Source organism: Melozone crissalis, unplaced genomic scaffold (genome assembly GCF_028551555.1).
Source record: "Melozone crissalis strain CALT ecotype California unplaced genomic scaffold, PUWL_Pcris_2 ptg000029l_1, whole genome shotgun sequence".
Lineage (NCBI taxonomy): Eukaryota > Metazoa > Chordata > Aves > Passeriformes > Passerellidae > Melozone > Melozone crissalis.
Window position 1 is genome coordinate 18856357 of NW_026535807.1, and position 12713 is coordinate 18869069.

Sequence of the window (12713 nt, forward strand, 5' to 3'; positions counted from 1 at the left end):
CCATCCCAAACACGCTCCTGATTCTGCCTTAAACCATCCCAAAGACACTCCTGTACCCCTGATTCTGCTCTTTAGCCCTGAGTATCCAAATGAGGACCCTGCAGGTCCATTTTCCATGACAAAATCCTGCATTTACCCCTTGCTCCTTGCAGTGTTTGAACCCCAAATCCTGCATTTACCCCTTGCTCCCTGCAGTGTTTGAACCCCAAATCCTGCATTTACCCCTTGCTCCCTGCAGTGTTTGAACCCCAAATCCTGCATTTACCCCTTGCTCCCTGCAGTGTTTGAACCCCAAATCCTGCATTTAACCCTTGCTCCCTGCAGTGTTTAAAGCCAGCCTGCCTGCAGATCAGTTTTATTCAGTTTTATAAAACACGTTTGTGCTACAAGAAGATGGTAGAGGGGTGAATGTGGAGGCTGTGCAGCACAAGAAAAAACAGAAAATCAGCAAGAGGGGTGAATCCATGAGCAGGACAGGTCTGGCCCAGCAGCCCTGCTCAGAGAGGAGCTCCCACAGCTGCTCTGGCAGCACCTTGCAGAGGTGAGGAGAACACTCTGCAGCTCATCTGCCAGCAACTGCTGCTCCACAAGGAGCCTGGTTTTTATTAAGGCCTTGGCTCAGGGCAGCAAACAGGGCTGGTTCAAAGCCTGCCTTTAATATCAAGTATCAAGGCTCTGACTGTCTGAAAGGAAAGGGCTGGATTACTACAGACCATTGAAAAACCATGAGTAAGATTTCTCAATTAGGAATGTAATGCTAATTAGACTTTTTTGGGTCAGCCTGGGTGGGTTGGCTAATTAGCCAAAGTAATATGCCCATGTGATTGGCCTGGAGTGTGGGTGAGGTTCCTGGAAGCACCAGGTGATATCTGGTGGAAAAAAAAATAATAATAAAAAAATGAAAAGGATGTGTGGGTGGTAAAATCAGGACAGCTGCAGTCAGTGACTGGGGAGGGGGAAATACACCTTGAACAGAGAATGCACTGGAGGGAGAGAGCTGAGGGAAGGATTAGGGAGCTCCTAGAGTGTTTATTGAAAGCTTGGTTTGGGATAAAATCATTTCTTTGGGAGATGAGAGATATGCAGATTGCATAAGGGCTGCTGGTGCAGTTTGTGATAGAACCTGAGACATTTCAGAGGCAGAACAAATGGCAGATTTGCTCCAGCCTCAGGGCATGGGGCAGACAGGGGCCCTGCAGGGCTGTTCCAACATTACAGTGCATGTGATTTCTGCTGCCAGCCCGTGTTTTTAAATCAAACAGCATTTTACCTGCACAGCCTTTTGTTTTAGTGGAAAAAGGATAACACCCATATCCTCCCTAGGCACCCTGTGCCACTGCAGAGCCCCCCAGGCTGTGCTGTGGCCCTTGGGAAGGGTAGGGAGCCCATCAGGTGCTAATCACGACAATCCCAATAATTAAACCTGGTGTGTGCTTTCTAACAACTTCACGTGGGCTGGTTGGGACTGCAGGAAGAAACCCTTGGAGCTCCTGCAGCTCAATCCTGGTGGTTTCCCTCCCAGAGCTCTGTGCTCATCCCAGTGCCCAGCAGCAGAGTGAGGGGTGCCAGGAGCATCCCAGCCCTGGCACAGGGCAGGAGCTGCATCCCAGCCCTGGCACAGGGAGGGGCTGCATGTGGTTGGTCTGGTAAATCAAGGAGCACAGTTTGTGAGGATCATTTTTGCTCCTCATTTGGGCTCCTGCAGGTTGGTAACTCTGAATAATGAGAGTTTTGGAGCTGCACTGTGTCCTTTTATTTATGCAGCTAAAGCAGACACAGTAACTCGCACTCCGACATTTCCTGGTGGCTTTGCCTTTCCTCACAAAATTTTCTTATTTTCTACATATCCTCACCCCTTCAGTGATGCTCACCAGGCACTGGGTAACTGGGTCAGGTAAATCAAGGAGCACAGTTTGTGAGAATCATTTTTTACTCCTCATTTGGGCTCCTGCAGGTTGGTAACTCTGAATAATGAGAGTTTTGGAGCTGCCCTGTGTCCTTTTATTTATGCAGCTAAAGGAGACACAGCAGCTTGCAGCAGCTCCATGCACTGGAGGGCTCTTGTGCCATTTAGAACTCAGCAGCTGCATTGCTGGGCAGGAATTCAGAGCACCAGGAGCAAGATTTATTCTGTAAATAAAGTACTAGGAGTGTGATCATATACAAATCTATCAGAAAAAAAAAACTCAGTAAGCTCTGCAAGAAACATGTTTAATTGATTTTGCATTTGCTCTTTAATAAATTCTGCATTTTTTTCCTCTTGACAGATGGCAATTTGATTTCTGGATGCTTAAAAAAAATCCTAAGCTATAAGCTATTATCTACAATGATTTAAATGTCTTTCACGTTTCAAAATGTTAGAGATGGGCCTAAGACAAAGTTTGGATTCAAATACTCCTGTTCCCAGAGGGTGTTCTGCTCCAAGGTCTTGGTTCAGGCCCATCTTTTCCTTTCACAAGTATCCATGTGAAAAGGATTCTGCCAAATCAACCTCCTGTTTTGAAAAGTGAAGTATCACATGTGTTTCTAATAACATGTCAGATGGAGAAGCATGAAGTCATTTCAATTATTTTTATTATTTGTCTGTGGTTTTTGCTTTCTTCTTTCATTTTGCTTAGCAAAACAGTGAAGCTGGAGCAGCCCACCTCCCTCCCCACTTACAGCCAGCAAATCAAAGTGAAACTATCACTGGCAAAACTCCTGCTGTGCAAACGCTTCTGGATACAAGTGAACATAATTAAAAATCAATTATTTCTTAAATTACACAAAGGTATCTGTTGAAATCCATTTCCTATCCAGTCTGTCCTGGAAAAAAAAAAAAGAGGGAGAGAGAGAGAGAGATGAATTGAAATACAGAAAAAAATTGGTTGCTGGTGCTGGGAACTGAGGATAAAGTCCTTCCCCAGATGGAGGTAAGGCTGGGAAGGCACTCCCTGCATCCTGATCACATGCTGCACAGGGAAAACAGTTTTATAAGAGCTCAGCCTTGGACCAGCCCAGGATTCATATATCATGTCAGGCAGCAACTAAATTTAAAAATGGTATCTGGAATAAATTTCAAGTATATGTTCAGCCCCACCAATAAAGAGTTTTCTAATGAAAATAAAGACAAATTAGTGGAAAATTGGAACCGAGCTACTCTAATTTTTATTTTTTTTCTCTTCTGTTTTCAAATGTATTTTCCAGAGTGGATCACTAAAGGAGCCAGAGCCAAACAAAGTCCCACCTCAGCGACCACCACCTCAAGGTTGTTTACAGTACATTCTCGACTGTAATGGCGTTGCAGTAGGACCAAAACAAGTCCAGGCTACTTAGATAACTGAGACCAAAAGCGAGGGTTAAAGCAAACATGAAAAGTGAAAAACAAATCAAAACCCAATTGAAATCAGAGAAACAACCAATCTGAATGCAATCATCCCAGTTTTGTTCAGTTTGCCATTGTTTCAGTGCTGACCTGGACTGTGTTTTTTCTATGCAGTGTCAACTCTCCCGTCTGGTTGTTTCCTTGTTCCTGTCTGTGCGTGTAACGCTTTCCAACCTTCCTCTGTAAACTCGTGATTGCAGGGCTGCTGTCAACAGTGTACAAAGAATGTGCCTCTCTAGAGCCCAGTGCCATGTACAGCCTGGAAGGCTAGACAGTATTTCTGGAGTATTTGATATTGTTCAGTACAATCCCCCCGAGGTGCAAGCCCCCCGTCCCTCCGCTTACTCTGTGAGTGTGTGCACACTGTACTCATAGCCTTTATTTTTCCGTGCGTGTGCATGACCAATAGGTAGGTGATTCCAGATATATTTTTAAAGTCTAGATTAGGATTTGCTAGTGAGGCTTTTTATTTATAATTTTATAAAGTTTATTAACCTTTGAGTTTTACTTCTATGCGAGTGGAAGTCTGCTATTTTGGTGACTCCATAAAAATACAGTTCTTCCCAAGGAATATTTAAAATATCTTCTATTTTACATACTGGTATTCATATTTTTAGTAATTCTGCATTAAATTATTAGCTACAAAGCTATGTAAATGGGCCACCTATGTGCAATATCTCAGTGAAAGTGTGAGTATTTAATGTATCCTGTTTCAATTAAGTAGTACCTTTTGTTGTCATTCTGAATTAGTAATCTATGGAGATTTTTAATGAAAACTAATGCAAATACTTTCCAAAAATCTTATACTTACCTAAGATTTAAATCCCAGGTTATTTGGTGAGAAGTACCTCAAGGACTGTTAAACTTCCTGTAAGAGCTCATTTCATTGCAAATACTGAGAAGTGAGGGGATGGCAGACCAAGGTACCTTTAACCAGCTGAGGATCCTGGGTTAGAAAATGCAAGGCAAAAACTGTCAGTGGTTTTCTTTACCAACTCAGGTCTCCTATTTTACACCTGCAAGTTTCCAGAGAGCTGTAAAGAAAATCCAGTCCCGACGTTATCCACATAAATAGGGTTTCTAAGAACATGCAAAAGGACTTGAGGTGCCTGACAACTGCTAGATTTTCTGTAGGTAAATTCTTTGTGATTTTTACATAAGCAGTGCTAGGAGAGCTCCACAGGCAGGCAGTTAATCTGTTGGGAGAAATCTAGCCCAGAATCACAAGCTGCACGCTGCTGGCATACCAGAAAGCTGAGTTGCAAGCGAGCCACAAAACTATAATTTTCATCTTGAATATGTACAAAGATGAGTAGTGGCCATTAGTTTAGTGCAAACAATTATGTTTAAAGGGAAAACAGCCTGATGTTCCACGTCTGTTTTCCCTACAAACACTGGAAAAAGTTATCAGTGAGTCTCATCATTCTTAGTGTTTCTTTTATTTGTACGAGCTGGCTGGTGAGATGAGAATTAAGGTATGCACTATTAGCTATTTAAATGTTTGTGGTAAGTGCTACTGTTTACTACCTATCAGTAAAATACATGAATATTTTGCTTTAGTGATCAGCATTTGTCTGGGTCAGTGATCGTACCAATGATGGCATTGGCTATTTTGTTCTATGTCAAGGAAATCCCACCCAGAAATCAGGTTCACAAATCCTTTCCTCCTGACACCCTAAAAGAGAACAAACCATACTGCCCTGGGGTGGAGAACTGAATCTGATGACCGATTTTCCTTGCAAGCAGTTGGTATTTTTTTGCATGGAGTAGTGCCAGTATTCACAAGTGCTTTTCACAGGACATTTGTGTGTGTTGTGTGTGTGTGTGTGTGTGTGGAAGACCTGGGTGTCTCAGACAGGATTCCAGCCTGTTCCCTGGGAAGGATTCGCAGGGGCACACACAATTCCTACATCCCACAGCCAAGAAACAAGCCAAGATGTCTCTCTGCATGTCAGCATGCTTAGGTGCAATATTGTGGGTAACAGGGAACAGATGTTTTACAGTGTAGGCTTAATGTTCAGTTCTGTTGAGTTATTTTTGGTAAAAGTTTCTTTCATGATTGTTGCCTTTTGTACAACCCAGCTGCAAGAAAGTGAGCAAACGCTGGAAATGTGACAGCAGTATATCTTTTATGTGAAATCTCTTGTACAGCTTAATGTGCAATAAAAGAAAGTTATATCTGTCTTCAGTGTAAAGTTTCTGGCATTCAAGCCTGTACGTACAAGTGGGGGAAAGAAACCTTTCTGGTTTTCAATATTGAGTGAAAGGAGACTAATAAGAAAAGGCTCCTTATTAAGATGTTGCAAGACCATGTTATCACCTTCAAATATTTCCTACAAAAGTGGTTCAAATTAATAAACAATGAAGGCACATTCCTTAACATTCAGTACATGCTATTTATCTTTCTGCACCACAACACACGCTACAATTGTGCTAAAACTCACTGAGGCATCAGCACGTGCTGTCCTCACACACACACACACACTGGAATTCTTCTAGTAAGGGGAAAGTTAACTGTAAAAGCAATTTAAAAACAACAACAACAAAAAAATAATGTATTGCAGCAGTACATCTAGATATGATGGTTTGCTTTGAGAGACTTGAGCAGATTAAGTGTTTTAGTTGCACTAAATATCTATGCAAGACTGAAAATTCCCAGAAGGTCTAGCTCAGTTGTGCTCTGTGGTATTTACAACAGCTCTTATCCTGAGTGAACTACTGTACAAACAAATACTCAGAATGTCATCCCATCCTTTCTCCCCTCAAGTCAGAGGTCCTGAGTGCATTTTCATATGCGAGGGTTAAAATTCAGTTACAACAACCATCAGCCCAGAAAACTCCAGTCAGACCTGGGAGCTGAGATAAAAGCAGCAAGCCCTGATGTCTGGCACAGCATTATTTCAGCCAGAAAGCAGAAAAAACCCCAAAACCCCACTGGATGATACTGTAGCATCTTTCAGCCATGGGTTGCACAGCCTGAGTCTCTCCTGCGCGTTGTGGTTTCCCACTTCATGCAGTAGTTTGCCAGTGAAGTGCCTTCCTGGTAAAGAATTTGTAGTGACTTTCTTGTGTTTCTTGTAATGTTCTTGACATATCTCACTAAGGGGTTAAGTAAGTTATGAAAATACTTTCAACGAGCCAGAAAATGAGAGTGTTTTACTGCTGTCAGAGTGAATCTAAGAGGAATATTACAGAAATTATTTTAGGACTTTGGAGGAAGAAAATATCTGCAATAACTACACAGAAAATAGTGAATGTCTTGCTGAATTAGATATTACTGCTCTGTTCAGTTACCTCACAGCCTCTCCTTGACTTGGGCCAAAACTGTTCTGGGTGTAACTCCATTGATTGGGTTTGAAATCAGTACCTGGGATAAGTGGGGTGCTATTTAGCAGTTTTAAGGCTGGTTCATGGGGGGCTCCAAGCAAGTTCCTCATGAGTGTGAGCAGTGCTCTTGCCTCCATTCGAGCACACTCGAGTAGGCTTTTGCCTCGAAAGTAGAATTAATCACGTTGGAGAGGATGGTTTTAAAGTGTTGGGTATGAAGTTCTAAATGAGGCCTCTTTGCAACTATAACATTATGAAGTTTTTCTTGTACTGAACCTAGGGGGCCCAGTGCAACCCCAAGGAATGCAATCCCAAAGCCAGGAGGCGTTGCAGCCCCAGCGCGTGTTCCCCGCGGGGCAGGCAGCGAAGCCCGCAGCCTCGCAGCCCCAGCGCCCGCCCGGACCCACCACCCAGCAGCCTCGGCCCCAGGCCCAAGGTCCTCCCAGCTCCAGGTTATCAAAGGAAGCAGAGCCACAGCCACAGCCCCAGCCAGAGCCACAGCCGGCGCCGCAGCAGAAGCCGCAGTCGCACCCGCAGCTTAAGTAAGAGTCGCTTTATCCGCGCTTCTTCTCTCCTCATGGCATAGATTCTGTCTGACTGGGACTGGGGGATGCTCTGACAGCCAGGGGGAAATGAATGTGTTGTTCCCAAGTTTAAAAGGAGGTGAAATAGCTCAAAAAGCTTAATGCCTGGTAATGGAGTCAAGTAAACTGCTAGCGTTAGTTCTAGTCCCAAATTTAAAACGAGTTTTTAGTCCCTGGTAATGGAGTAAAGTAAGCTTCTAGTCCCAAGTTTAAAATAAGTCTAAATAGTTCAAAAACTTAATCCCTGGTAATGGAGTAAACCAAGCTGCTAGCATTAGTTCTAGTCCCAAGTTTAAAATGAGGTTAATTGGCTCAAAAGGCCTTATCTCTGGTAATGGAGTAAAGTAAACTGCTAGTGCTAGTCCTAGTCCCAAGTTTAAAACAAGGTTAAATAGTTTAAAAAGCTTAGACCCTGGTCATAGAGTAAAGTAAGCTGCTAGCATTAGTTCCAGTTCCAAGCTTAAAATGAGGTTAAATAGCTCAAAAAGCTTAATCTCTGGTAATGGAGTAAAGCAAGCTGCCAGTGTCAGTTCTAGTCCCAAAATTAAAACAATGCTAAACAGCTCAAAAACTTAATCCCTGGTAATGGATTAAAGTAAACCACTAGCATTAGTTCTAGTCCCAAGTTTAAAACGAGGTTTTAGTCCCTGGTAATGGAGTCAAGTAAGCCTCTAGTGTTAGTTCTGTTCCCAAGTTTAAAAGGAGGTTAAATGGCTCAAAAAGCTTAATCCCTGGTAATGGAGTCAAGTAAACTAGCATTAATTCTAGTCCCAAGTTATAAACAAGGCTATATAGCTCAAAAAACTTACTCCCTGATAATGGATTAAAGTAAACAACTAGCACTAGTTCTAGTCCCAAGTGTAAAACTAGGTTTTAGTCTGTGGTAATGGAGTAAAGTAAGCCTCTATGCTAGTTCTAGTCCCAAGTTTAAAAGGAGGTTAAATAGCTCAAAAAGCTTAATCTCTGGTAATAGAGTAAACCAAGCTGCTAGTATTAGTTCTAGTCCCAAGTTTAAAATGAGGTTTAATAGTTCAAAAACTTAGTCCCTGGTAATGAAGTAAAGTAAGCTGGTAGTGCTAGTTCTAGTCCCAAGTTTAAAACAAGGTTAAACAGCTCAAAAAACAGTCTCTGGTAATGGAGTAAAGTAAGCTGCTAGCATTAGTTCTAGTCCCAAATTTAAAATGAGGTTAAATAGTTTAAAAGGCTTAGACCCTGGTCATAGAGTGAAGGAAGCTGCTAGCATTAATTCTAGTCCCAAATTTAAAATGAGATTAAATACCTCAAAAAGCTTAATCTGTGGTAATGGAGTAAAACAAGCTGTCAGTGCTAGTTGTAGTCTCAAGTTTAAAACAAGGCTAAAGAGCTCAAAAATCTTAATCCCTGGTAATGGAGTAAAGTAAGCCTCTAGTGTTAGTTCTAGTCCCAAGTTTAAAATGAGGTTAAATAGTTCAAAAACTTTGTCCCTGGTAATAGAGTAAGGTAAACTGCTAGCATTAGTTCTAGTCCCAAATTTAAAATTAGGTTAAACAGTTCAAAATCTTAGTCCCTGGTAATGGAGTAAAGTAAGTCACTAGTGTTAGTTCTAGTCCCAAATTTAAAATTAGATAAAATACCTCAAAAAGCTTAATCTCTATTAATGGAGTAAAGTAAATTGCTAGCATTAGTTCTAGTCCCAAATTTAAAATGAGATTAAATTAAAGCTCAAAAAGCTTAATCTCTGTTAATGGAGTAAAGTAAGCTGCTAGCATTAATCCTATCCTGATCACCGTGCAAAATTTAATCTGCCCATTGTGCAATTTCTGTGCTGGCCAGAAAACCCATCATCTTTTTAGTCTTTGTTTCCTCCTTTTGGTGCCACTGAGTCACGGGCTGGGTGTGCTGTCAGTCTGCCTTGCAAGAGGAAGTCTTATCTGCTTCAACTTTTAACCTTGCAGTCACTGAGACAACAGATTCTGTTTCCAAAGGCACAGTCCAGGCTGGGTCATGTTGGACAGTGGCTGCCAAATTGGTTCTCTCTGCTGCCTGTGGTTGTGCTCAAGCCCTGCCCAGAAAAGGCTGCACAAAACTCAAAATTAAAAAAAAAATAAAATAAATAAATTTTTAAAAAAGTGGTTGTCCCACTTCTGGAAGGTTCCTTACTGATTTACACCCAGTAAGGAATATGGAAAAATCCCTCCTCAGAGCTCTCACCCAGCCAACAGAAACCCCAGGGAGGCACCAGCAGAGCTCTGCAGTTTTCCAGCACAGCAGCCCTGACACAACCATTGCCAGCAGAGTCTCAGACACCTCTGCTCAGTCTGGGATGTACAAAGAGCTGCACAGAGGCTTTGTTTCCTCCCAGGAACACAGATCCCCTTGTTCCACCCACTCCTGTGCTAACACCAGTGGGAAACAACCCCGGGTCCTCCCTGAGCCCAGCTCAGTGCCAGGGACCTGCTGGATGACAATATTGTGCAAAGATGACAGAATTTCCCTTGCCTCCGTGGCACAATGTATGTCTTTATTCTGTTTTCTGATCATAAACCTCAAATTGATTCCTCCATCATTTCAGATGATGAAGAATAGAGAGATGGATTTTTTTAAGCAAGATGGAAATCAGTTCATGGTTTGAAACTTAACTTCGAGGACTCTGCCACATGCTGCTTCCCAGTTTTCTCCTTTTAGCTTTTTGTTCACATCTAGATTAATTTTTCTCTTCTCCAAATGGAAGAGTCTCTCTTTAAAATAAAATAACAAAGGAGAAATGAAAGTTTTCAAGATGCAAGCCATAATAAGAGCAGATTTCTAAGTTTCAGAAGCAGTTTTAGGTGCACACCAAGGCTCAGATCTCCTGCCTGTAGGATTAACTCTATTTGCATGTGTATGCTTTGTATTCACCCACATGCTGTTGCCTAACCTGTATGTACATGTTATTAATCTGTGAATAAATATTTAATTAGGCTACTTATTGTGTTACTAATCAAGTCAAGTGCTGCTTCCCACCCTCCCTCTTTCAGTGAGTACAAACAAACATTTATCAGTCTATTCTCATTAGCACAACTATAATTTATGAAAAACCTAAAACGCCTGCAGCACTGTTTGCTGTACATTATTAGTTTAGAAGGAGAGGAGCTGCAAACCATGAGGAGTCTGAGACAATTTGAATAAGGAAAGTGCTTCAGCTTTACCAGAGCCAAAACTGAAATCTATTGTACTGAGATAAAAATGAAGTCAGGTAACTCGTTTTACCCATGTTGGGATGTCTTTGTAAAAAGCTGATAACTCATTAATGTCTTCTATTTCAATTCAAGCCTCTTTTTTAGATGTTATTTTATCAGACAAGTCACAAGTTAAAGTTTTAGACTATAGCTATTTTCCTCCTTGTTTTCCTTGTAATGTTTTTCATGCTAATGGGAGCTCACACAGGAGTTACATGACAGAACTAAGAATGGAGTAGCATTGCCAGGCACTGCCTATAGAAAAGAAAAAAATATCTCTGATTTGGGGCGTTTTTTCAATGATATAAAATGCCTTTAAGCCTCTATTAAGGCTCTAATGTTCAATCTAGACAGAGGGAGAGCACATTACAGTTTAGGATTCAAACTCTTGTAAAATACCTGATTTTTCTCTGTGCTCAAACATTTGCAGCCTCACCAAAACACAATTATTTATCCATCCTATTGGGTTGTGATTTGGATTTAGTAGCCAGGCCCACATTTTCCTCAAGGCTCTAATTTGCACCATCCAATTCAGATCTGTAGAAAGAAAAGAAAGCTCCATTGTGTTCCTTGAAGGAAATGTTATTCTCAAGCCTTACTCTCAAGTCAGAGGTGCAGAATTCTGTGGGACACAACAAAAATGGGTGAAAGCCAGTTTTTGTTCAGCCTCAGGGACAAATCCAAGGGACAAATCTGTTGGATTGTCTGTTTGGTCTGGTTTCTCCAAGGGGTTGTTGGTGTACACCCAGTTATCCCATGGGATGCTGTGGAGGGAATTCCAGTGGGAATTTCTGTGATTTCCTCTGAATTTCCCCTCCCCTGATCCACGTGCTGGGGGGTGGAGGCTGGGGGACAGCGTGACCATGCAGAATTGTTGTGTTCGTGTCTTGCAGCAAGTCTCAGTCCCTGACCAACGCCTTCAGCTTCACAGAGTCCTCCTTCTTCAGGTCGTCCGTGAACGAGGACGAGGCCAAAGCTGAGACCATCCGGAACCTGAGGAAATCCTTTGCCAGCCTCTTCTCTGATTAGCCAGCTTCGTGTAGAGTCTGAATGTCCCATAGGTTTTGTTCTCCCTGTGCCAGCACCCTTCTCTACTGTGCTCACTGTTGTACCAAGCAATATGTCCAACCTACAGAAACACAAATCAATAATAGCAGGAGGACTTTGGTGGGGGAGATGCCACGCAGGAACACGTGGAAGGCTCTGGAAGGAAGGAAGGGTTCCATTGCTCCCACAGAATGTCTGGTTCCAAGGTCCTTATCCATTGTAATTTTGTGGCCTTACTGTGACTGAAGTATATAATCCTATTTGAGACTCCTTTGTAGAATTGTGTTAATAAAGCATTGGGGAAGGGGTTTCTCCTGGCTCTGCCCACCCCCAATGCATTGCAATGCATGTGTATTTCGTGTGTAAATGTTTTGTACTGCACAAGTATAGTCTTGACTTGTTCTTGCCTCCCAGACTCAGGAGGCCATTCACACTGACATTCTTGTCCAGCCACATGAATAATGTGAGAAATTGAAGCAGTTTCTTCCTCCTTATCCAATCCCTCCATCAGCTGGTTGTGGACTTCTGATGTATTGCTGGGAGTTATCAGTACACTAAATGTCATAAATAGAGTGTATATGTACTACTGTATCTCCATATGTCTATTTAAAGAATTTATTTCCAGACTGTAACCATAACTGGGTTTAGTTGCAAAGAATATGCATGATGTTCCCCTTATTTTTGTGAACACCTTCTAATAAATGTAAAGTCCCATGCCTGATTTAAAAAAAAATGTCTTCTACAAAGCTTGTTTAGACATCAATATATATTGTCTATTTTGACTGATATCAAGAGGGTAGCTTTATGATTATAAAACATTTGGACACAAACTACAGCTGTAAGAAAATAAACTATCACAATGAATTCCTTTGTTGAATCAGCATTATAAAAAAAAAAAGCCCTATAAATTGTAGGAATCACATTTACATATTCTACTGAGTTGTGTGGTTGAAAAGATTTTTTTTCTGACTCGTGCAAACAGAATTGATCCCAGACTTTGAGGCAGTAGCAGCAGATTTTAACAGAAGTTATCTGAGTCAAACTGAGAGAAGCTTGTTAGTAATCTCTAGACTACCCATTTCCAACTGGTTTTCATGTCATTCTGAATCTCTTATCATGAATTATATGTAATCCTTGCCAGGAAACAGTGCTAACAGAAGAAACAAGAAAAAAATAACTGAATAATATTAACAG

General features: G+C 41.6%; 1 protein-coding gene across 1 annotated transcript in view; it reads left to right on the forward strand.

Moving 5' to 3' along the window:
- SYN2 (synapsin II) overlaps positions 1-12383 on the forward strand; it is a 188953-nt gene extending 176570 nt beyond the window's left edge. The window contains exons 11-13 of the mRNA XM_054281311.1: positions 3187-3247; positions 6972-7233; positions 11366-12383. Of these exons, the coding sequence (XP_054137286.1) occupies positions 3187-3247; positions 6972-7233; positions 11366-11501 (459 nt within the window). The 3' untranslated portion in view covers positions 11502-12383. The remainder of the gene's footprint in view (positions 1-3186; positions 3248-6971; positions 7234-11365) is intronic.
- Positions 12384-12713: the final 330 nt, after the last annotated feature.